Source organism: Zonotrichia albicollis, chromosome 12 (genome assembly GCF_047830755.1).
Source record: "Zonotrichia albicollis isolate bZonAlb1 chromosome 12, bZonAlb1.hap1, whole genome shotgun sequence".
Taxonomy (NCBI): Eukaryota; Metazoa; Chordata; class Aves; order Passeriformes; family Passerellidae; genus Zonotrichia; species Zonotrichia albicollis.
The window spans coordinates 5,713,390-5,739,076 of NC_133830.1; the positions used below are offsets into that span (position 1 = coordinate 5,713,390).

Below are 25,687 nucleotides of genomic sequence, written 5' to 3' on the forward strand. Positions count from 1 at the left end.
GTTTGCAAGACTTCTTATTTCTGTGTGTTATAAATCACTGTAACACAGTGCAAAGCGGGAAATTTTCAGAAGAATCTTTAGGAATGTAGAGTGTTATGTAACTTCTGTTGAGTTTGTATTCACTTATTTGTTTCTTTCTCTGAAAGTCACATTCTCTGGATAAAGCCTTGGCATGTTGAGCCACTGATCTGCACTCCTGCCTTTGGGATTTAGAAACAGCCCTGTAGCCCTTGCATGTAACAAACCCAGTTTGGAAGTACAGGCTTGTGGGAGAGCCCAGATTAAGAGGAGAAAAACTGATGAGTGCAGTCAGTAGCTCTGTAGAAGGAAAAAAGTGGAAGCCTGCAGACACCTGTGAGCTGGCTGTAGCCAGAGGGGACTAGGGAATTTCTCTGCAATGGTTAAAAAGTTAAAGCTGTTAAAAAGTCACCATAACTCTGAGTATACAAACTCAGGGCCTGCTGCAGACTCGGATATTAATTCTGCTTTTCTAAGAGAGCTAAACAGTCCCTTTTTTTTGCTCCTGACTGTTGCAGGCATCACAACAGGATCCGCAGCATCGAGGGCAGAGAGCTGCAGCCCTACGTTACCCTGGAAACGCTGGACCTGAGCTTCAATGACATCACGGAAATCCGAAACGGCTGCTTCCCACAGGGACTGCTCATCAAGGAGCTGTGAGTGCTGCTGGCTGGGAACTGCTTTTGTGGACTTAGCACAGCACAGAAAAGGGCCTCAAACCTTCAGAAAAAGGGGCCATGAGCATGAGAAGTATGGGGTTATTTGTCAGGATTTTAAGCGCAAGGGAGAGTTAGAAGGCAGCACGTTGTCACTGTTGTCAGGTTATTTTTTGAGTGGTGTTTGGTTTCTGAAGTAGCTGTAAAGAATGCAGATTATTATTAATTGTGTTGCAGAGAAAAGATCTCTATCTTTCAGGTATCCTACATCCTTCTTGTGTAGGTATCTCAATAAAGAATGCAGATTATTAATTGTGTTGCAAAGAAAAGATCTTTATCTTTCAGGTATCCTGCACCCTTCATGTGTAGGTGTCTCTATAAAGAATACAGATTATTATTAATTGTGTTGCAGTGAAAAGATATCTTTCAGGTATCCTACATCCTTCATGTGTAGGTGTCTTTACAGCTGCAAACCCATGTGCATCGAGAAGAGTGGAGAGAGAACAACTATTTAATCATTAAAGTGGCTTTCTGAATATTGAGAACAGACATGTCTCTGATTATCTGAAGAAAATGGGGTCAAGCAGAGTAACACACTCCCACAGGATGCTTGCCTATTCAGAGAAATATGAAATAATCTGTATTTTAGGTACTTTTGAAGAGGTGCAGGCATGTAGTCTGCCTGCATTGAACTTTACTCCCAAGTTTGTTCCTGGATGCAAGAGGGTATAAGAGAGTGGTGTTGTGACTGATGTCCTGCAGAAACAGCCCCCTGTGGCTCAGACTGGGATCCAAATAAAAAATACCTCTGGGACAGATACTGAGGGTAAAATGGGGAATGAATAGCATCATCCTGCACTGGAATAGTCTCCAGTTTCTGGCTTCCACTCCTGATTGCCTTGTTCTAGTAGGAGGGCGTCAGGGAGCTCTTTGGAAGTGCCCAGCAATTCCCCACATTCATCACAGGCTCTGGGAAAGGCCCTTTGTGCAGACAGAAATTCAGCTGGGTTGAAGCCACCTCTGTAGTTTTACCAGCTTGTCTGGAGACCAACTAAATGCTGATAAAAGGTAATTTCTGACAGAAGCATTCATTTTTGTGCTGTGATTTATTGCAGCTACCTGGGGAGCAACAGAATCAGCACCCTGGAGCCCGGTGCCTTCGATAGCCTGTCCCGGACCCTGCTGACACTCAGGCTGAGTAAAAACAGGATCACCCAGCTTCCTGTCAAGGCCTTCAGGCTGCCCAGGCTAATTCAGCTGTGAGTACAAATGTCCACTTTAATGAAACTCTTCGTGGAGATAAAATGATCCTGGGGGTGTGCACAGCAAATGTCACCCATCCTCACCTGCTGTGTATGAAATGTAGAATTCACTGTGCAGGAGTTCTCTGCCAGCACCTAGGAAGGCACACTGGGAGAGGGTTTTGTCTTGCAGCTCTTGGCTTTTCAGGTCATTATTTGGATCAGGTGGGGAGGGAGGGAGGAATGCTGCAGCAGACATCAGCATCTTTTGCACTTGACAGTGAGACAAATCCATTCCCTTGCAAGCTGCTGGTGTCTGGTGCAAGAGAGGTTTGTGAGATGTTTCCATTGAGAGGGACAGAACTCAGATGCTGTGTTAGTGTTTCAGGACCACACAGGTATCTTTATTGGCAATAAAAAAGCAATGAGAGAAGGTTGTTAAACTGTGAGGTGATATTTGGGCCGAGAAAATTGCAGCTCAGATGAGTTAACACACACATGGTTGTTGTTCTGCCTGCATGGGGACGTACAGACATCTGCAGCTATAAACATGTTTTATGTGTAAAAAAGTGGCACTAATGGTTGAGCTTTTTCCTTCTGCTGCTGTTGGAGAAATGGGCCCAGCCCAAGGCTCCTTGCAATCTTTCCATCAAATTTGATAGACAAAAGGTCCACCGCTGTCTGTTCACATAAAGTCCACAAATGCTGTTGGAACTTGCACCTCTAAGTGTTGACCTCTTGACTGAGAGAGAAATCCTGAAGCCAGGGTGTGCCCAAGGAGTGTGTGCATTTGTGTCTGCATACATGCAGGATTTACAGGCAGTTTGGGATGGGATGGGGCACACAATAGGAAAAGTCTGCTGCCTCTCAGCTGGAAGTTGCTGTCCATTGAGTGAGGGCTTCTAATTCACTGTGTTTGACTGCATCATGTGCAGAACTGTAATGAAAACAGCTCAGTCTGTTTAGGAACATGGTTTGCACTGAGAGATGGAGTAATTGGTGCTCTTAATGACTGCCTTAGAGCTGGATGTTTAACTCTGCAGATAAACATGAATGAATTGCAAGTTACCCAGATTGGTGTGTTGTAGGATTTGTGTACAGTTCTTTTTCTGGCAAAGCCTGTTTCACTAATAGCCCAGGAAGTGCAGTACCACAAGGGACTTTATGCCTGCAAAATCTTTATTGCTTACTTGACTTTAATTATTCTCAACTTGAGCCCAAGTTCAACATTGTTTTTTTAGGCAGTTGAAAAGTAAGCTTAAAGTCTCTATGGCTTTTACATCTTTTCCAAAACAAGTTTGGATGTTATAACCTCCACCATTTTCCTCAACACAAACGCTGAATAGGGAACTATGTTCAGCTTGATCCTGTATGTGTGGAAAAGTATCAGTTTTAAAAGCTTTACTTTCAGCTTTTAGTGCATTGAAGTTCTCCACTGACTTAACAGAACTGGATTTTCACCTGGTATGTCTGAGTCAAGCAACCCATAAGACTGATATATGTTGGTAGAGTGTGCTGTGATGATGTTCATATTGCTATTCAGAAAAAAGATACTGCCAAAATTTAGGTGTCCTTCCCCACCCAGAGAAACTCAAAAGAAATTTAATGAACCAGGCTGGAAACCTTTGTATACACAAATACTAAGACTACATTGTTATTGGAAACACTTTCAGTCTTTTTCAGTTTCTGATAGTAGGGAAGAAAAAAAAGTGACATTTTTCAGGGGGACTGAAAGCTTTCCTTTCAGACTTGGCCACAAAGTTTCCTCTTGGACCCACAATTTTGGGACACCTGCATGTTTCAAGAGCACATTTTTACTGCGCAATTACAAGTCCTGTAAAAACAATGGATTGTAAAGGAAATAATGCCAATGTTTTGGTTCAAATGGTGTCTACGCTTGAGGGAGGATGGAGAGTGGGAATTGATGAGAAGGATCAATGGTTGAAAAGCAATGCAGAGAGAGGAGGGATGAAGAGGAATTGCTGCCCTGTGTAATTTCTCTGTAGTGAAAGCCTGTCCCAGGGTGAGTTTGTTTAGGAGATCACACGCAGCTGCCTCCCCTGGATAGCTCTGGGATTGAAGGGTTCCGGTGCTGCTCTGCTGCCTCCTGGGAACCACTGACACAGGAGCTGCTGGCATTGCTGTCCCCATTGTGTGCTGCACAGATGACTGGGTGAGAAAGGGCTGGGCTTTAACAAACTTGTATGGCCTTGGTGATTTCAGGGAGCTGAACCGCAATCGCCTCCGCCTGATTGAAGGGCTGACGTTCCAGGGGCTGGACAGCCTGGAAGTGCTGAAACTGCAGCGCAACAACATCAGCAAACTCACTGATGGGGCTTTCTGGGGCCTGGCCAAAATGCAAGTTCTGTAAGTTGGTGCTGTCACATCCTTCTCTGTATTTTAGCAGTGACCCGTGCTGCTTCTTGTGCTCCTTTCTTTGTCTTGCACGCCCAGAGCTGCTGCAGCGGTGCTGCCACATTTCTCTTCACAGAGAAAAGCATAATTTCCCTCAAGAATATTTCTGAGATTCACATTCTCTGAACCTCAGAGAAAGAAAACACAATTCTTATTTTATTTGCTGTGCCTGTGTTTGTGTAAAAGTAGAGTGCAATATGGAGATTGTTTATCTAAAGTGATGGTGTTTTATTTACAAGTGTATGTTGGGACTGTGAGCTGACAGTCATGAGATTCCCTGAAGTTGTGTGCAGAGTTGAGTGCTTGGCAGTAATGTAAAATAGTGTAATATAAAGTAATAAAGTAATTAATTACCCTTCTGATAAGATAGATACATCATTCTCTCCCCACCTCAGGGTGCCTACAAGTTTGATACAGCAGCTTCTCTTTGGCTGACCCACAGTTTACAAAAGCTCGGTGCTTCAGCAGGTGTTCAATAAAAACTTTTTTAAGCTCTAGCACTATTCCTTTGAAAGTTTGACAGTTTGAACATTCAGCATTTATCTCAATTGCTTTTTAAATATCTGTTTTCTGCAAATTTATTTTGGCCGATAGATGGAAACTCTGTGCTGCAGACAGTATCATTCCACCTCATGGGATACCTAGAAACCAAGCTGGCCATTGTTGGTGATGCTTTCTTTCCATACCAGAGAATAAATTGATTAGTCCTTGCAGAGAAATACCTGAAGCTTCCAGCACCCTTGGCTTCCAGGTGTGTTTGTGAGGCCCCAGGTGATGAAGGCAGCATGTGTCTGGGTGCTGCTGTCACACAACTGAGACTCTGCAAATACAAACTTGAGTGGGATGCTTTAAGCTCAGTTTACTTGCAGTGGAGCTTCTCTCTGCAGTCACATCTCCTTGTGGGCATTTCCTTTGTGTTGTCCTTGAATTTCTCTCTCTGTTTGACAAGAAATGCCCACACATGCATGTGTCCACGTGGGTATGTAGAAAGGTGTGTAGGAACGGCAAAAATCCCATTTCTTTTTGGTAATTCTTTCAGCATTTGACCAGTGCTGCTTATCTGTCAATTCCTTCTGATTTTCCTCCACAGGCACCTGGAATACAACAGCCTGACAGAAGTGAACAGTGGCTCTCTCTATGGCCTTTCCTCTCTGCACCAGCTCCACCTCAGCAACAACTCTATATCCCGCATCAACCCCGATGGCTGGAGCTTCTGCCAGAAGCTGCACGAGCTGTGAGTTGCTTTGTGTGGTGTTGTGTGATGCTGACAGGAGAGAGGGGAGTAAGGAAATTTCTCAAGGCTTACAGCTCCCACTGTATTAACCTGTAGAAATGCAGGAACTGCAGGCTCCTAAGTGATGCCCTGGTTATTTATGATGTTATGACCTTCAGAGCACCTGGTTAAAACTCATTTGTACCAGAAACAAAGGCTAGAACCCACTAAAAGTGCACAGTGCCAAAAGACCTGGAGAGTTTGTGAGCTGTGGCTTGCCAATGTTTTTAGCTAGTGAGTTACAAGACTTGTAACTTGCCATATAATAACTGTACAGCCTGAAGGAAGCTCTGTGTTTACAAAGAACAACCATGCTTTCAACCAGCAGAGATTTGGCCCTTTCAAGGCAGTTCTCCTTGTTTCTCCTGTTTACCCTTTATCCTTCCTGTGGGGTTCAGTTGTTGAAAAGCAAATACATGGCTTTGCTCTCCTGAGGTGCTGGGGATACAGCCTGGCAAGTGAAGGAAAGCCTCGCTGCTGAGGGCAGCCCCACAAGGGTGTCTTTTGGGTCTGTGGCACTGCTTAATGCCTTTCTGAAGAGGCACACAGGGATGCTTGCAGTATTTACAGAAGGTGCTGCCATCCCCTCTGTACAAAGCTTTGCTTTTTACTTTGGTCAATTTGACACGTGGTCAGTGGAGCTGGAATCCATTCTGCTAAACATTGTCAGGGAGTCTCCTATGCACCAAAAAGCAGTATGGTGGAGCAAATTCCTGCTGCCAGAGGCCTCACTCTGCTCTCACACTGGAGGTTGGTATCTGCCCACCCAGCTGTGATTCTGAAACCTTTGGGCTGTGGGTTCAGAGATGGATACACATGACACATGTAATTTCTTTATGTTTAGAATTAACATTCTAGTCCTGTGGTCTTCTGTTGAATCCAAATTATTTGTTCAGATGTTGGTTATTTTTTGGGGGTGCAAGGAAGTACTTTATTTTTTGTTTTAATTAAATACACACGTGATTGTTGAATTACCTAATTTTTTAAATGGCTGCAGAACTGCCCATGCCTTGCACAATTCAGATCCTCACATGATATTTTGCTAGATTAAGGCACTGTTAATGGAGAGATCTTCAAGGCAGCAGATAAAACTGGAACTGTGCTCTGCCTTTGGTCTGGTAAAATCTGAAGCATCAAAAAAAGGGGAGCTTGCACTCACAGCTGCATCCTTGGTACAGCCAAATGCAGATCACTGCACTGCACATAACCAAATTTCTGGTGCCTGTGCTGAGCCTTATTTCAGCCTGGTTAGATGGGATGGGTCAGACCCACCTGCACCTCCCAGGGCTAATGGCAGAACTCTTTTAAGGAAAGCAGAGTCTTCTCTCCATGAGTCTGTCTTGCAAACCCTCAAGGTTTACATTGGAGGTTGCTTGTCATGCTGAGTCCTTTTCCTCAGGTATGGATTAGGATCTCATCCAACAAGCAGTTCTAGCAGTGAGCTGTCCTGTCTCAGGAGCAGGAATTGCAGAAACTGGGGTGCAGGATGGGGTAGATTTGGAAGGTGCCTGGTGGTGTGAGGTGGTGTGAGGCCCTGGGGTGTGCCTGGCCTGGCAGGCAAGAGTGCTGCAGTCTGAGGCCGTGGCTGAGATGGGAAAGGTGATTGTGTGGGTGTTAGCACAGCCCTGCAAAGTCCTGCAAGCTCTCTCAGGTGCTGCCTTTAGGGTAAGGCTGCTGCAGGGAGCCATCAGATCTCAGAGTGAAACTCCTGTAGGAGAGGTCTGTGCTGAAATGCCAGGGGTGAGGAAAGGAAGCCATGGACACATCCAGACTGGCTCGTGCACTTTGTCAGTGGTTTCATTCCTCATTGAAAGATCCTTGCTCACGTCCACTGTTGCTAAATCTGCTGGGTTTCAGTTACCTGAAACCACTGTGGCTGTACAGGGAATGAATTTCAGTCTTCTAAGGAGGGAGTTGATCGTCTGAAGGAGGAGTTATCTCTCATTCAGTTGCTGGGACAAAACGTGAAGCCAAGGCTCTGGGCTGATGTAAGAGCTGACAAGGAAAGAAAGCTCTTGCCTTGTTCTGAGCATGAGAAAGGGCTGATTGTATTCACCAGTCAGGTGCTGGAGCATCAGCATCATGGAAAAAACCACAGTGGGAGCAGAGGGTGTCATCAGAGGTAAATGGTGACTTGGCTGCTGGGTCTTTCCTTCCCTTTTTTTTACCTGTGGCTTGGTCAGGGGGAGTGAAGTGTGTGAGATGTACCTGGTCCAGAACAGGCTGGCAGCAGCAGCTCCAGTTGCACAACAGGGCTCTGGTTAACCCCTTCCTGCAGCAATTTTGGCATGGTGCTCAAAATCTCCTACTTCTGGCCAGGCTGGAAGGGCTGTGTAGACAAACATTGCCATTTATTCATGCCAGTGATTTCTCACCTTTTTTTTTTTTAATATCCTCTTAAATGTGCTATTGAACACTTCTGTGTTGTTACCTTTTTTTAAACTGAATATTGAATATAAAATTATGATTAAATATAAAATCATGATTAACATTAGATGATGTTAAGAAAAAAAAAAACAATTGGAAAACAAAGAAGGGTAGAGGTTGGGTTTGGCATCTGACTATACCAGAAGTGTAACAATGAATTGCCCTGTCCTGTGGCAGGAAGCAGGGCCCTGAAGAAGCCACTGCCAGGTGCAATAGCTCCTGAAACTTTCCATGTGTGACACCAGTGAGAGTCACCATGTCCTGCTGCTGTCTGTCCATCCAGACAAACAGAGGGAACATGCCTTCACCAGTTGTGGCAGGAACTCTTATGTGTGGAGTCAAAAGGAACTATTTATTTTCTCAGCCAGGTTTAGGATTACTTTTAAACAATTTTTTTTAAAACCCAAATTCTTTAATAGCAGGTGAGGACATAATTTTGACCAGATGCCAGTTCTTCATAACTAACACTATAGCTTCTTTAGGAATGAAAGTATGTTGTCCCATACCTTCAAACTCATTAATCTTTTCTGAATTTTTTCCAGAGCTTGCCCTCTGCCCACTCACACAGCTAAAAGATAGACAGCCCCTTTGCCAAGTAAATGACACTCTCAGTGCTCTGGAGTATGTGTCTGTTTGGGCTTTGGTTTTGGCTTTGCAGAGAGTTTCATGCAAGCCCCAGACACATTTTTAAGCAGACTCATTAACAGGCAGTGCTAGAAGAGGAATTTGGAGGTTTGGAACTCAGTGATTTTTTTTTCTTGTCTGTACAGTGAAGAATTTCAGTGCTTGTTCAAAGCTGTTTCACTTTTTCAAAAGCTGAGCCGCCCAAACCCTCACATCTTCTGAAGTGAGTGGCACTCCCAGGTCACCAAGAAGGTGGTTGTGAAAATCTGGGGCCTGCTGCTGCTCTCATGTGAGAATCCAGGCTGGCCTTCCACAATAAAGCAGGGCTTTATTCTGGATGGAACATGGTTGCAGAGATCCCAAGGCTTGCCCTCAGTGTCACATCTCCAAAGCCTCATCCACACCTTGCTGGGAGAGCAAAGCTGCTGCCTTCCTGCCAGCTTCCAAATGCAACAGGAGCAGTGCTTAAAAAAACCTCCCAGACCAGACATAATGCAGGCAAGGGGAGGAGATAGATGGAAAACTAGGAAAAAAAACAACCCTCCAATAGTCTCTTGTAAGTGGAGAGGATTTAAGGCAGGCTGTGCTCCTTACAAAGGGGAGTGGGAGGAAGGAAAGGTGGCTGGTTTACAACAGACACCTCCTTTCTGTGGGTGAAAGGAAGCATTCAATTGCCTTGTGGTGAAATGCTTTTGGCTCTGCACTGGGGTGGAGCCCAGGCACCCACACCCAGAGCCTGGGGCTGGCTGTGCACAAGTGCAGAATGATAAGGCACCTCCTGAGCACAGCAGCCTGCCAAGAGCTGTGTGAGCTCCAGAATCCATCAGTGTGACATCACTCTGCACCTCACAGGGCGTGGGCAGCAGGGCCTGCTGCTCCTGTGGGCCTCAGGGAGAGGGATTGAGCACAGCCAGGGCTCCCAGACCATGGGCAGACCAGAGAGGAGCTCTCCCTGCTGGAGCTGACAAGCAGTCACAAAAGTGCTGGGTTATTGCCCTCAGTCACTCCTGGGACAGCCTCTCTCTGTAGCCTGCACAGAAAGTTGCCTCAGAGCTGGGTACCAGGTGCCTCCTGCTCTTTAAAATTGCCCCAAGGTTTGGGGCAGTACTTGCAATCTTATTTCCTCACCCACCCAGTGCATCCCCTCATGTCAGGTGCCTGTGGGAGGCAGGCACTGCTTTGCACAGAGGAGTATGGAAAATACCAGATGGATTGACAAGAGTATTGACAAGAGCTGTTTGTTGCATTTTTTCCCCCTCAGGATTCTCTCCTACAACAACCTGACCAGGCTGGATGAGGGAAGCCTGGCAGACCTGGGGGGGCTGCACGTGCTGAGGCTGAGCCACAATTCCATCAACCACATAGCAGAAGGAGCTTTCAGGGGACTCAAAAACCTCCGTGTCCTGTAAGTTGCTCTCAGCTTTTGTCACTCGGGTCTGCTTTGAAGATGCTTTGGGTGCCCATGTCTGGCAGTTTCAGGTTCCTGAAGCCACCTCAGCTGACCAAAAATCCTTGAGGTCTCATTCCTGCAGCTAACAGCAGTATTTCTCTTTCTGCCACATTGATTTTAATTGAAATTCTTAAAAAAACTTGGTTTCTTTTGGGTCATTCTGCACTCAGAAGGAGCAGGGAATGATTCCTTCTACTGACAACACTGGAAATTTGAATATCCTCTTAAATGTGCTATTGAGCACTTCTGTGTTGTTACTTTTTAAAAAAACTGACTATTAAATATAAAATTATGATTAAATATAAAATTATTATTATTGTAAGATGATGTTAAGGAAAAAAACGATGGCAAAACAAAGAAATGTAAAGGTTGGGCTTGAGATTTGACTGTACCAGAAGAGTAACAACACATGAAGCTTCACCCAGCCTTCAGTCCTGTCATAGAAACAAGAAGCTTTTGCAGGTACCATGCAAATAAGCAGAAATCTTTCATGCAGTTGAGCCCATGAAACATTCTGTGCTCTGATTTTCATAGGAAACTGGGGAAAAAAAAAAAAGTTGCCAAGGGCAAAGTTTCGTGTGCCCTAATACTGAATTACAGAAATTATCCATCCAGTGCTGGCTGTGGCCATTTACCACAGACTTTTATTTTAAAACCACTGACACAATAAAATACCTGGAAATGTGATACTGGAAATGAGCTTGCCTAATCCAAATAGCAACTTGTAAGGTTTTAGGAGCAGTAGAGCCCATGAGACAGATCAGTGTGGCCTCCTGTGGGGTGCAGTTGTGTTGTATTTGTGTGACCCCTGATGAGGGAAGGAAGGAGGAAGGAATGATGAATTTGATTCCATGTTCTTAGAAGGCTAATTTATTATTTTATGTTCTACATTATATTAAAGAATACTGTACTAAACTGTACTAAAGAACAGAGAAAGGATACAGACAGAATGCTAAAAAGATAATAATGAAAACTTGTGACTCCTTCCAGAGTCCTGACACAGCTTGGCCATAATTGGCCATTGAGTCAAAACAATTCACATGAAACCAATGAAACAATTACCTGTTGGTAAAGAATATCTAAACACATTCTAAAGCAGCAAAACACAGGAGAAGCAATCAGATAAATATTGTTTCCATTTTTCTCTGAGGCTTCTCAGCTTCCCAGGAGGAGAATTTTCAGAAATGTGATGGTGACACAGTTGTAGCATTGTAGCATTGCACTGTGAGAGCTGTGTGAGACTGAAATACATCTGGACTTGTCTTATGAGCATCAGGAGATGGGGGATGCAGTTCCATTGCTGTGTTCTGTCTCCTCACTGGAACCTGCAGGGCTGCTGTCTCCTCTCCCTGGGAGCTGCAGGCTCAGCACCTTTATCTGGCACAGCACAGAGTTCTCACAGCCCTTGTGACAGCACCAGACACGTTCCCAGGCTGCTTGGGTTCAGCAAACTGATTTAGTTCTTCCTTCCAAAGGAAAAAAACACACTTTGATACTTTTATTCCTCTTGAGAAGCCCATTGTGGCCTGAGTCATTAAAAGGAAATGGGAACAGAAAAATCTTCCCTTTTTACAGTACTTTTTTGCATCTTACTCTTTTCTTTATTGAAGTTCATAGTGAAGGAAGTGACTGGAAAGTGAGTTTGGGTTTTGTTTGATTTTTTTAAACTTAAGCCAAAGCCTTTCAGGCCTTGGGCATTGAGCAGGGACCTCTCTGAGGCAGCTGTCAGGACCGGAACTAAAGGTTTCCAAAGAAAAATGGAGGGGAAAGGAAACTGCTCCTTCTCTTTGCTCTGCACTGAATGTGGAGCCTCTTTTATGTCCAGGGCAGAGGGGGGGAGGTGGAGTGTGTGAGCGAGCTCTAATTTAATAAAGAGAAAGGCCTATTGGGTCCTGCACCTGGTGAAAAAGAGCTGAGCATGCTTTAATTATGGGCTATTGTTGGGGAGCCTTTGGTGGGTGTGAAACTGCTGAAATGTGGAGCTATTCAAATGGAGGTCAGGCCCGGAGACCTCTGAGCACAATGATTAACAAGGCTGCGAGCATTCAGGCTCAGCCAGCCAGAAAGAATAGGAAATTGGCAACAGGGGCTGGGAGAGGGGCTGGGATACAAAGAGAGCTGGGCCAAAATACCCCACTCTTTTTTTCTCCCTCTCTCTATTTTCACTCATTTGTTAAAAAGGTTTTTTATTCCTCCTTTCTAACACTAAACCTTTGAGTTGCCACTGGATGAACAAGCAATACCATTTTCTTTCCCTTTTTCAAGAAAGCACAATGTGTGGCAGTCAATTAATAAAAGTGTGTGTCAGAGCTCCTACAGGCTGTTCCCACTTGTCTGCCTCTGCCATGGGAAAGGCTTTGCTGCTCCAAAGACCAGTAGCCCATGGTGAAACTGAAGAGGAGAAATGTCTGAGAAGGGATTTACCCTTAAAAAAACAAACAGAACAAGAGACATTGGCTTGGCAAGCCTAGGGAAAATGCAGAAACTGAGCTCCAGGAGGATGGATTTGCTCCTGTCCCACTAGGATGGTGCTGGAAATGCCAGCACATCAAAGCATTCTCCTGGACCCATCTCTTTGGCCACCACAGCATCCTGTGTGCCCCCATTTTGTCCATGCCTTTGGCACAGAGCACCCCACAGATCACCCTGACACCCACAGTGGTGCTGGCTGAGGCCAGGGCTCTCCAGCTATGTGAGATTCAGGTCTCAGGCTTTAGCCAGCTGAGAAACAGGAATTGTGGCTTTTGGCCATCTCCCTTCACATCTTTGGTTCACCCTAAAGCAGAGAAAGGAGCAAAGACTGAGGCAGCTGAGGGAAACCATTCCCATATTGAAACTGGGCTCTTTTAAATTTGTTTTCCCTTCCTGTGAGTTACTGTGTATTAGTGCTGCCCAGAAGCCACACTGTGCTGCCTGTGTCTGGAGTGTTGCAAAATGCAAGGGGACTTGGTTTTTCTTTATTTGGTCTTAATATTTTTTTATCTGGAAATGTTCTGATAATCATCTTCAAAAGGTGTGAAAGGAGTACCTGAGGGCTCAGGGGTTATCTGCATGGTGAAGTTTGCTTTGGTGCTGTGTTTTGCCAGGTTTTAAATCAGAGTGATGTAACAAAACCAACAAAGCCTATTTAGTTTTTCATTCTTTTTACTTAACATTGGAAATGATGAATTTCTGTCTGTGTTGCTGGGTATTCATTGCTAGCTGGATTCAAAAGCTGGGAGGGAAGGATTTCTAAACAGTCTGTTCAAACAGCTTTTGTGGATCTCTGTGTTTGTTCTGTGTGCTTGTTTTTCTTCAGACCTCTTTGACTCTTGTAATTGATGGTCAATTTGAAAGCCAAAAGAAGCTAACTCTGAAAAAGGAATTCTCTTGGTTTTTTTTCAAATGCTTATACAGAGTTAGGCTGGTGTAGTGATGCTGGCACTTTCCTTTATTGAGTTTTCAAGTTCATTGCCAGAAAAAATGCAGCTTTGTAGAAAATACACCAAATCATCTTCCTAAGATTCAGCTATAGACAAATACATGTATACACTGGAATACCCAAAGTGATCTTATTTCATGGTAGCAGCATTTAAGGACAACTGTTTATTTCAGTTTTATTTTGGCACTTTATTTTCACTTTCCTCCTGTTTGGATGTGCAGAACTGGAAAAGGACAGAAACCTTTTCTGTCTCAGGGGGTTTCAGCTAGGAACACGCTCTGTCTGGAATGCACCATTCCAGGGCAGGAGAAGTGATTGGTGCTGCTTTGCTGTGTGACTCTGCATTTTCTGGTAACTGTCAGGAGAAAATGGGAAGCTCTCATGTGGCTCAGTATTCTTTAATATCATATAGATGATAAAATAATAAATTAGCCTTCTAAAACATAGCTTCCTCCACTTGTTTGTAACAGTGACATTGGGACTGAGGTGCTGATTCTGAGCTCTCTCTTGTGCTCTCCCCAGGGAGCTGGACCACAACGACATCTCAGGCACAATAGAAGATACCAATGGAGCTTTCACAGGCCTGGAAAACCTGAGCAAGCTGTGAGTATCCCTAGGTTTGGATTCTGCAGGCCAGTTCTGGTGTGTGCCTGTGTGGGGTTGGGTCTGTCCCTTTTTATGCAGCCTGCCTCACCTTGGAACAAGACAAAAATCAGCAGAAAATCTGAGCTGTGGTAGTTTTGCAGGCTCACTGCAAGAGTGCAAATGTGGTTTTTAAACAGGTATGAGGCAATTAATTATTCCCTTTCAAAATGGTGAGCAGACAGTGCCACACTGCAGTTCAGACACAGAGAGGAATTTCGGCTCTTTTCACGTATAAAACTCAGCACAACCATTCCTCACTTCTAAAAGCAAACAAGCAACAAAACCGACCCCTTGCAGTGTGCAGCCAGGCACTGATTGATGCAGCAAATAACAATAAACAGAAGAGAAAAATCTCCCCACTTCCTGCTGCAGCAGAGGATTGAAACAGGATTCCTTTCTGTGGGATACTCTTTCTGAGAGTGATCTTTTGGGCTCAGTTCCATGTGCAGTGACAATAAAAGGCACCATGGGGCTCAGGCTCTTGAGGAGATAAAAAGGCTCCCGAGGCAAGCATGCGCCTTGCAAATGTTTATGGCTTGCCTGGCCTTGGCCAGGATTTTCACATTGCTCTCTGCAATCCCTGTCCCATTTGAAACAGGGGGAGATAAATCAGCCCTGTCAGAGGAGCCTCTGATGGCTTGTGACAAATCAAGAGTCTCTAATCATTACCTCTTGCCTTTGTTGAAGTTCCCAGTGCCCCCCCGTGCCGCTGTCTGTGCTGCTGGCATGGCACAGCCAGAGGTGCAGTAAAAGCACCTCGATGCAGAGCAGATGGCTGCAATGAATCCTGGCAGGAGGAGGGACACTGTCACGCTCTCATCAGAGACTCCTGGGGCAGAGGGACAGGCAGGGGTTGTGGGGATGCAGTGCTCAGAGGGGACAAATCTGCAATCACAGACAGAGAGGGCATTTCATTGCTGCTGAGGGGACCAAGCTGCAGCTGCAAGGAAAGTGGGGCAGAAGGCAGAGGAGGATTTAAGGACAGGGGGAGCCAGGCAGGGAAGCAGAGGCAGTGTGGGGGTGAGAGAGAAGTGAGTAAGAACTGCTGTGCATGCAGAGTCAGGGAATCTTCCCATGGCTGCCAGAAAAGAGGCAGAGGAGCAGATGTGGTGGGTAGAAGAATTCTTGGCTGCCTGACTGAAGTGTTTGGTTTGTCTGAAGAAATCAGTGAGAGCATGTGAGCAGCTGGAAGGGTGATGGGAGCAGAGACTCTGTCCAGTGGGGTTTGCAGGCTCTAAGGATTATGAGTCTGTAGTGCTGCTTTGACAGGGAGAGAAGGAAAGGAGCAGAGAGCTGTCCTGGTGGTGCATCCCTCCAACAGGGCCACTGATATGGAAGCAAAACTAATGGTCCCCAGTGACTGGGATATGTTAGAAATGCTGGGTGCAGGTAACAGGAGAGTGGTGAAAAGTCCAGAGGAGACAGCATGGAAAGAAAGAGCTCAGCAGAAGGATTGCCTTGGAAAGCAGGAGCAGTGAGGCCTGATGAGCTGTGGGGGTCAGGCAGAGGCCAGGAGGAGCAGCAAGGAGCAGGAGCAGGAAGGAGGGGAGCAGGGCAGCCTGTGGGGTTGTGTGCTGGCAGCTCTGGGCACAGCAGCTATGGCTGTCCCCTGTGAAATGCCCTGGCCTGGTGTGATGTTCATCACCCAGCACATGGAACACCTCCAGAGCGTGGCTGCTTTGGGCTGCTGTTAGCCAAGGATGCGCTGAGGGCTTGTGCAAGCCTAAGGGAGTTTGGTTTATGTCTTTATTTCCTCTGTTGACTGATGCCTGTCACTGCTCATGGACTCAGGCCAGCTCTGAGGCTGGCTGAGGGATGTGTGCAGGGAGGGTTTGTGCAGGGGATTGCAGCACTTTTCTGAGCATGTGGATCAGGTTGGTTTGGGGCAGGCAGGAGTGGTTTAATTACCTGCTGAGGGACAGCAGCTTGCTGGGATTGTTCACTGTCAGCCAGCATGTAAAACTAAAAAACACTCAGAACATGAAATTATTTTATTATTATTTATTTTTGAGACAGTTTGAAAATACTTGTGAATTATCACTTCTAAAGGGATCTCCTCAGAACTCTTTTAGCTTATCAGCACATAAATCCCAAACTGGTGATTTCTAAGGCTGAAGTGAGTATCAGGATTTTTTTGTAAATAAAAGATCAGCCCTTTCAGCAAACATTTCACTGTGTGATTTAGGACCTGTGTTTAAACCGTCAGCCTCTTTAAATGCATTAGCATACAAAAAATAAATGGGCACTTCAGAGGAGACCTTCCAATGAATTAATAATCACCTCAGCTCTGTGGAGATTGCCTTAAAAGCCCTTCCCCTTTGATCTGGCACAGATTAGCCTCTGAAAGGATTTAGCACAGAGAGGGTTGTTCGCTGACATGAAGGTGTTAAACAGAGATGGAGAGGCCAGTCACTTTAGCCTTCCCTGAATTATATATGAACTCTCCAGGATGGAGGGCTCAGGCCTAAATTAAAATGTTGCTTGAAGAAAGGGAGTTGAGAAGCACTGGAGCATAAAAAGCACCGGTGGAATCACTGTGGAGCAAGGAGGTTCCTAATTATTCAAGCTGCTAAATGTAACCAGTTTTTGATGGCTCACTCAGCGAGATCTTCCTGCAGGTGCAAAACTGGCTGGAGGAGAAAAGGCTGCTGTGAATTGTGTGCTTGGAATATAATTACCCTGGTGCAGTCTCCAGGAGAGCTTGTGCTGGGCTGTGCCCCTGGAGGAGGTTCAGGCAGCAGTGGGATGGGTAACTGTGGCTGTGTTCTGCTGCCTTCGCATTCCAGCCTTCACAGCCCTTTGATGGGGGCCTCCAGGTTCAAACTCTGGGATTTGTAGAGGCACTTAATTGAAATTAGTTGCAAGGAGTAATGAGTATGCTGAGGCCTGACTTGTTGTGTGTGTTAGGTATTTCTCATGTCCAGGCATGGAGCTGTGTGAGCCTTCACAAGTGCTGTAGCTGTGTATTCCCTTCCCCAGATGCACTCCTTATCTCTGCACTCCTTATCTCTGCACAGATAACTAAACAGGTATCAGCAGAATCTCCAATTTTCAAAGACCAAAACCCACTGAACAGTAATAGAAGTCTGCAGCTATCAAACCCAAGTTCAGCGTAATTTTTTTAATTTAATTTTTTTTCACCAGCAGCAGTTGCCCATCTAACTTCCATTAGAATCATAAAAGTTGGAAAAGGTCTTTAGGATCATCAAGTCCAGCCATTAACCTAGCACCATCACCATGTCCTGAAGTGCCACATCCACATGTTTTTGAACAATTCCAAGGATGGTGACTCTGCCATTTCCCTGGACAGTCTGTTCAATGCTTACAACCCTTTTTTCTGAAGAAATTTTTCCTAAAGTCTAATCTAAACCCTGGCACAGCTTGAGGCCATTTCCTTTAGTCCTGATTTTATCCTTACCTTGTCCTTAAAGCACATTTATTAGGAATATGGCTGCAGAAATCAGTGTGTGTGGATGCAGCTATTTGACCAGAGTTTACATATAGTAAATTATTTACTGTATTAATCATTCTAATGGATTTCTCAAAGCCTTCATTAATGCAGCATCCCTTTTACCAAATGATGGCACAGATGACTGCACACATCCTTTGGTGCTGGGGGTATTTGAGACTGGGCTTTCCTGGAGCCAATATGTAACCAAATTATCCTGACATTTGAAAAGTGCTTTGTGGAAAGCCTTGACAAGTTCTTGGAAATGTGTTTGCTCGTGGAATGGCTGCACAAGCTCCATCTTGAACTCCTTTCCCTGGTCAGTGAGCAAGCAGTGGGGCCATCATAGCTGTAAGTCTTTTTGGGGTGCAAAAATGGCTTTCACACCCTGTACTGAAGGGTAGCTTTTGAATGAAAACTCAAAACCAAATGCAGCACCAGATGTGCCCTTTTTCCACCTGAGGTGTGGGGATGGCTTGCCCTGGACACCACGTGGTGATAACAGAGGCACCTGGAGGATGAACCTTGGGGGGAGCCTGGGGAAGGAAGCAGTTCCTCATTGATGACACTGGTTGATGTTTTATTAAAACAGGTGAGGGGACTGTCCATTTGGCACAAACCCTGGTCAATATTTATGGAGAACTGTTGCTCTGGAGATGGCAGCTGGGCTGGGATCTCTCCAGCTGGATGATAGCCTCCTCATGCCACTGCTGATTCAGAGGAATGCTCTCTGGTCACAGATGCACACAAACCCATTCCTCAGCTCTGCACATTACCTGATCTGCCTTTTGCTCCTTGAAATTGTCCCTTGGCTATGATCTGTTGCATGCTGTTGCCTTGGTGTTGTATTTAACAATGAGGAATGAGCAGTGCCTGCAGTCAGCTGCTGTGTGAGTGTGCAGCCCAGGGCAGCCCTCAGCTCTGAGTGCTGATGGCTGCTAGGCCAAGCACCAGGGGATAAATCGCCACTCTTCTTCCTGTCTGGGAAGAAGTCAGAAATGAAAAGTTTGTGGGGAGAAACCAATACCTTGTTAAGCTGTCACTGCACTTAATCCTGTCCACAGCCAGCCTGTGAAGAACAGAGGGGACCTTCTGTTACTCAGCAAGCTGGTTCCCAAGCACAGGAGCAAACCTGCCTTTTTACATGATATGGCACATTCCCTTCTGTGCTGTCATCACTATTAAATTCAAATACAGATAAAAGGATTTCATTTCAGGAGCAGGAAAGTGAGTGTGCTTCAGCCCTCTTAATCTCTGTGCAGTTCAGATTTCCTGGGACTTACACTGAGTGTGTATATCAGATAAAGCCACACTAATTGTGTTCCTTTTTTTTTTGTCTTTTTTTCTGCCCCCCTCTCCCCATTTTCTTTCTGTTTATCTGGCACTGGATGTTTGGAAACTGCAGAACTCTGTTTGGAAACAAGATCAAGTCGGTGGCCAAGAAAGCGTTCTCAGGGTTGGAGGCTCTGGAGCACCTGTGAGTAACCCACCATGCCTCAGAGTTTGGGAAGGGGGGTCTGCCAAAAGGAGCTGCTTGAGAAATCTGCTAGCAATTTAATAGTGTCTTTGTAAACTGAGAAGCCAGTCCATTTGTGGGGGCCACCTGCTTCCTTCTCATTATAAGTCCACCTCAACTTTGGCCTTTTTTTGTGCCAGGAACAAAGTTATAGAACATATGGGAAATTTGCATGCTCTTAATTTCTTGAGAGTATCACCTTGACTTGCACATTGCTGCTTTGCAGGCTGTTAGCAATGAAAAGGGGCTGGTGCAGGCACAGCACTCTCTCCTCCTTTGCCCCAACTCCCTCCTAAACCAGGCTCTGGCAGTGCCACATGTTACAGATAACTGGGTTTGATGCATCCCCACTCAACATCCCCATTCAGCACAACCCCCTTAGAGCCATTTGCAAGAAGTGAATTTTGGCTGCCTCTGTGTAATTTTTTTTCTGTGTCCCAAGGCTGATGACTCCAGCAGTGATTCATGAATAACCTCCTTTCTTGGATTAAGACAAGTTAAAGTATATGTGACTGTGCTCTACATGTTTTATTGGCTGTTGATTGTATGAAATGTTATGGCCATTGAGAGCACACTGAAAGGTTTGGGCTGCCTGGCTGGGAGTACATTCCCAAATAAAGGTGTCCTTAATGCTCTCCTGAGATTGTCCTCTTTAGGCAGTGCTCATCTGCCCTACATGTCACTTAGTAAACTTCAGCCCTAAATATGACACTGTGCTTTTTCAGAGAACAAATTATTTTTTTAATTAGCGATAGTTGTGAGGAAAGATTTTAACCCCTTCCTTTGGAAACACTGGGATGTTTTTTTAAACCAAACAGTATCCTCTCCAAGTAATTTTCAAATAATTCCTCAGATGCTGCTTAGTGCATGTATTTGCTTTCTTTTATGTTTGCTGAAGGTCTAGCCTGGGGTACCACATTCCTGACTATCTTTGGTTATTGAGGGGGCTGAGGAATTTCTGAGCTATGGATGATGGAGGTAGCTCAGACTGAGAAAGTGCAGTGAGAAGATGGGGTATGGAATGTCTTAGTGATTCAGTTAAGTGTAATTTTTGTTGGCTGGCTATTGTTCAGCAATGCTTTAATAATACAAAGGTGTTTTGAGGAACATTTCTATGTAAGTGCTGAAGGCCTCAACAAGGAGCTACCAAACCACCTTTTACTGGAGTCATTGCTTAAATCAGTGTGAGAGGCTGTGTCCCAGCCATGGCATCTCCTCTGTTGACCCTGCCTGTGGTTGTGCCTGCAGGAACCTGGGGGACAACGCCATCCGCTCCATCCAAGCCGATGCCTTTGCCAGGATGAGGAGCCTGAAGCAGCTGTAAGTGATTGTCCTGCTCACACCCACCCAGGCAGGAGGGATCCTCCTGGCCCTGCACCTCAGAGCAGCACTGCTGTTACCCACATTGCCACTCAGGCATTTCCCCCTCCCCTGCATCCTCCTCTGGGGGGTATTTTTACACATCAGGAGCTGTCATTGCATGTAATAGTGAGTGAAATTAGATCACAGGGACAGGTTCTTGCAGCAGGTTTGTGCCTGTGCAATTATCCATCTCCATTCAGGAAGTCCAGCCCTGCTCCTGTTAGCCAGCTCTCCTGCTCACAGCACCATGGATTTAATTCCCAGTGGCCTGTGTGCTCCCTTGCTGTTCCTGTGTTTAGGGTTCACACACAGGACTGATACTGCAGTGATAAGCACCATTTGAACTGCATCCACTTGTCATTCAGCCTTCTGGTGTAAAAATACAGATGTGTTATCAGAGCTGCTGCTTGTGCTCCAGCCTGGGGCTCTGCACTGTTATCAGACACTGTTTCCAGTCTTGCCTGGTTTCCTTTTCTCCTCTTCCCCATAAATATTTAATCCACTGTCAGTGTGTTGCTATGCCCCAGAGTAGTGCAGTGTCTGTGGAACACAGAATCATTTATTTGGTATTTGGGCAGGTACAGGTTCTTGCTCCTGACATTGGAAATGGGAATCAGATGGTCACTGCTGGCAGTGACACCCGATACCAGTGACTGGGAGTGAAGAAGATAAACACTGTGTGTCTGTTATGTGATTAAAAACTTTATCTTCTGCACTGGCACTTGAAACAAAATTGAGATGAAGGATTGATCTTATTAGTGAGAGATAGTGAGATCCCAGATATTGTGAAGGAATGTTTATAAAAGGGAGAAGTTCAGATAGAGGACATTTACATGCAGAATGCATTGTGCTCCTTGTCCAGGTCAGGATCTCCTGACCTGTCCCAAGTACCCAGGTGGGTTTTATGCCTTCATATGTTAGAGGCTACACATCTTTCTAAAACTGCAGAGTGGACAGCTTTGAAAAATCAAATCCCTATATTCCCTCCCTCTCCAGTCAATTTTCCCTCTTTACCTTCCCTGCTAATTTCAGACTTCAGGATTTCCTGAGGTATTGGGTAGAAAATTAGCAGGAGATTCACATCTTGTAGTGCAGTGCTGGAGTTGGGATTCTCTGTGCTCTTGATACCCTGCTCTTGCACAGCTTGTAGGATTACAGGGCAGGAGCTCTCTCTGGGGCATTTCCCAGTCTCTGAGGCATCCTCACATTCAATTCCAAGGATCAGATTGAGTTTTACAAACCACACCAAAGTATGAAAGCCCTGTTTGTGTAAATTTACAATTCTTCACTGGCCTTAGAGCTATGCTGATCCATAATTTGGCCCAGAATATTAAAAAGAGCCCACATTAATCCCAAAGCTTCCATTTTCTTTGCCCCTTTTTCACACCTCTTTTCCTAGATTGATCAGAGAATTACAGAATCCTACAACTGGGGTGGAACTCGGGATGCTGAGAAATATTTGTGTGTTTTGTTTTCCAGACTAGGTACTGTTCCTGTGGGGTCTGCACAAATATCTTTGGTCATTTCTCCTCTGCTGCTCCTTTTAATCAGTAAATACAACTCCAGGGTCACCTTATGGAAGGCAGGGTCTCTCTGCTGACTGCTTTGCCATGGAGGGAACTCAAAGCCTTTCAGTGGGAGCTGGGTGTTCACTCTCTCTCTGGTCAGCAGCCAAGTGCTGAATTTGGTCCCCACCAAGGGCTCAAACCCCAGAGGGGCAGAGCAGGAGCTCATTGATGTGTCTTGTGTGTTCCTGAGGATCACTCTGGGGGCTGGTTAATAATTACAAGGAGCTGCAGAGTGTCACTGCAGTGCAGGAGGGGGTTTCTCTATTTGTGTCATGCCTGTAACACCTTCAGTGCCTCGAGGACATCCCTGCAGTCCTTTCTGATCCTTCCACCTGTGTTTAACATGAAAGGGCTGTGAGTTTCCCAGCCTTCCCTCCATGCAGGACTGACAGCAGGCTGGTGTTGGTTTTGTTTCCCTGCAGGCACATTAACAGTGACAGCTTCCTCTGTGACTGCCAGCTCAAGTGGCTGCCCCAGTGGCTGGTGGAGAAGGAGCTGCAGTCCTTTGTGGTGGCCACCTGTGCCCATCCTGAGTCACTGAAAAGCAAGAGCATTTTTGCCATCCAGCCAGAGAGTTTCGTGTGTGGTAAGTCTTGCCTGTGTGTTTTGAGGTTGTGTGAAGGGTGGGAGTCACTTGGGAAACATTTTCTTTGAGTACCAGCATGTTATTATGAGAGGGTTTCTGTTTTGTTTTGTTATTCAGTGGGATCAAAGGAAGCCCAAGCCTGCATTTAAAAAATTTGTCATTGGCTACAATTTATTTCCCACTAAAACCACACAGTGCCTTGCTTGCATCCAGAGTATTCCTTACAGGGCTCCCTGAGTATTAAATCAAAAGGGACTAAGGGCTGTTCCATTTCCAGATGGGGCTGCACAGAAACTTCCCCAGTCCTCTCAGTTTGATAGTATCAAGCCTGCAGCTGTAATTTTTTTCCTTCTGCAGTATTCTGATCTCTTCTGTGGATTTGTGTTCTTCACCCATCTCTTCTCCCTCTTGGAGACAACAAAGAGTTAAAAACAAAAGCCAGAGGGGAATCCCTCCATCACAGCTGCTTCTTTGGGGCCAGTAAGGCCCACCCAAATACTGCAGCTCACTCTGCACCTGAGCTATGGTTTCAAAGCAGCTTTACTTAATACCAGCACACATAAACATCTACTACCTTTCTCATAAAGAAATTTAAATGATCAGAAGAGGCCAAATCAGTGCTGCTCAGGCATCCAGGTTTTGGGGGAAAGAAAGGCCTGGTTTGGGAGCCAAACCCTGTGCAGTGGAGCCAACCAGTGAGGATCCTGGGTGGAGCTGCACATGGCTGTTGGAAGGAAAAATGAGCTTTTGCAAACAGTATTTAACTGAGCCGAATGCATGACTTGCACTGAACAGGGAGCAGGAGCTTTGTTCCAGGGTCCCTCCTGAGCCCCCAGTGACACCCTCTGCCTAGGTGGCCTCTGTCTGAGCAGGCTGGGAGGGAGCCCTGCTGTGCTCATCTGGAAGGAGAGATCCTGAAAGCTCCATCCCCACAGCAACATCACAAAGCAAAAGCAGCTTTGCTCCCTGCTGCCTGCCAAGTCCTCCAGGCTCTAGTAGTCCTGGTTCCAGAGGCCTGGCTGTTTAATTAAACCTTAGTCAAATATTAAATTACACCATTTGTAGAAACCTAATAAATGAATCTGCTTGGATCTTTGCTAAAACCAACAGTCTTCAGGGCAGAGAGAGAGTGTGCAAAGCTTTCCACCCTGGTCAGGTGACAGGCAAATACAGCTGCTTCTGCTTTGAGAGTCATGGAGTCCTTTAGGCTGGAAAAGACTTCTAAGAACTTTTAACTTTAACTTACTTACTGTTAACTTCCTGCAGCCAAACACACCACTAAACCAGGGCCCTGAGTGCCACATTGACACATGATTTAAATACCTCCAGGGATGGTGACTCCACCACCTCCCTGGTCCCTGGGCAGCTCATTCTGGTGTCTGACAGCCTTTTTGGGGAAGAAAGGTTTCCTGTTACCTCATGTAAACCTCTTCTGGCACAACTTGAGGCCATTGCCTGGGAGAAGAGACCAACCCCACCTCAGTAAAACCTCTTGGGAGCGATTTTCCCTGGAAGTGACACTTGCAGCCTTTTAAGTGCCCTCTCCCCTCCTACTTCATGCCAGTAGAGGTCTGGAGGTGAGGTTTAAAGTTCAGTTGTGCTCTTCATGCATGGATTGTACAAAGAAGGACAACCTGAATATGGTCTGAATATCTTCTTCAGAGCATAGTATCTTTCTCAGATTCACTTGGTGAAGGAGCTGGGTGTCTTGTTGGTGTCTGAGGTTAGTCAGTGATCATCTCAGCCTGCTGAAGGAACCAGAGGAACAACAGTCCCATGTAAACCAACAACTCAGTGGGGCTGTGTGTGGCACACCTGCTCTACAGAGCAGTCCTTATTTCTCATTTCACCTCTTGGCTTGCTCCAGCCTCCCCTCAGAGCCCAGCACTGATTGTTTCTTGCTGCTCTTTCCTCCCAGACGATTTCCCCAAGCCCCAGATCATCATCCAGCCCGAGACGACGGTGGCTGTGCTGGGCAAGGACATCCGCTTCACCTGCCTGGCAGCCAGCAGCAGCAGCTCCCCCATGGTGTTTGCCTGGAAGAAGGACAACGAGATGCTGCACAACGCCGAGATCGAGAACTTCGCGCACGTGCGCGCCAAGGACGGGGAGGTGATGGAGTGCACCACCATCCTGCACCTGCGGCACGTCACCTTCGCGCACGAGGGCCGCTACCAGTGCGTCATCACCAACCACTTCGGCTCCACCTACTCCAACAAGGCCAGGCTCACTGTCAATGGTGAGTGGGAGCTGCTTCCTCCTCTTCTTCTCCTCAGCCTGAATTGTGGTACAATTCTGCTCTATTTATGGGGCGCCCCGAGGAAGGGAGGAATGAGGAATCTGACTCCATGTTCTTATTATTTTATGATGCTATGATATATTAAAGAATGCTATACTAAGCTATACTAAAGAATACAGAAAGGATACTTACATAATTGTAAAAAGACAATAATAAAAACTCATGGTTCTCTCCAGTCTTGGCACTGATTGGATATTGAGTCAAAACAATTCACACCAGAAACCAATGGAACAATCACCTGTGGGTAAACAATCTCCAAACACATTCCACACACGAGCAAAACACAGGAGAAGCAAGTGAGATAAGAATTGTATCCCTGCTTCCCAGGAGAAAAATCCTGGGCGAAGGGATTTTTCCAGAGACAATTCCTTGCTCCCAAGGATCTGTTCCTGATGGTGAGCTCTTAACTTCTGCACAGCAGCTGTTTGTATCTCAGTGGATGCTGGGAAGTGCCTTGTGAGTAGCACACACCATTTTGTGTTGGATGCCATCCAGCCAAGCACTTCTGCATGTTCTTAGCAGCTTGAGCTGCTGCTCTTTGGCTGCTCAGGTAGATTCTTTGCCCAATGAAAACGAAAATATGAAAGGGTGCAAAGAAGAGAGAAGTAGCAGTTGGAAGTTCTCTGTAGGAGAGATAACAAATTGTTTTCACAGAAGAAAATTAGCTTTAATCCCAGCTCTAATGATCTGAGTTGGGGGTGTCATGGACTCTACGGACAGGTGTGTTCTGTAGTAACA

General features: G+C 45.8%; 1 protein-coding gene across 1 annotated transcript in view; it reads left to right on the plus strand.

Moving 5' to 3' along the window:
- LRIG1 (leucine rich repeats and immunoglobulin like domains 1) overlaps positions 1-25,687 on the plus strand; it is a 93,738-nt gene that overhangs the window by 56,938 nt on the left and 11,113 nt on the right. The window contains 10 exon segments of the mRNA XM_074550408.1: positions 537-674; positions 1,790-1,933; positions 4,139-4,282; positions 5,421-5,564; positions 9,916-10,059; positions 14,048-14,128; positions 19,024-19,095; positions 20,383-20,454; positions 22,487-22,650; positions 24,569-24,889. Of these exon segments, the coding sequence (XP_074406509.1) occupies positions 537-674; positions 1,790-1,933; positions 4,139-4,282; positions 5,421-5,564; positions 9,916-10,059; positions 14,048-14,128; positions 19,024-19,095; positions 20,383-20,454; positions 22,487-22,650; positions 24,569-24,889 (1,424 nt within the window).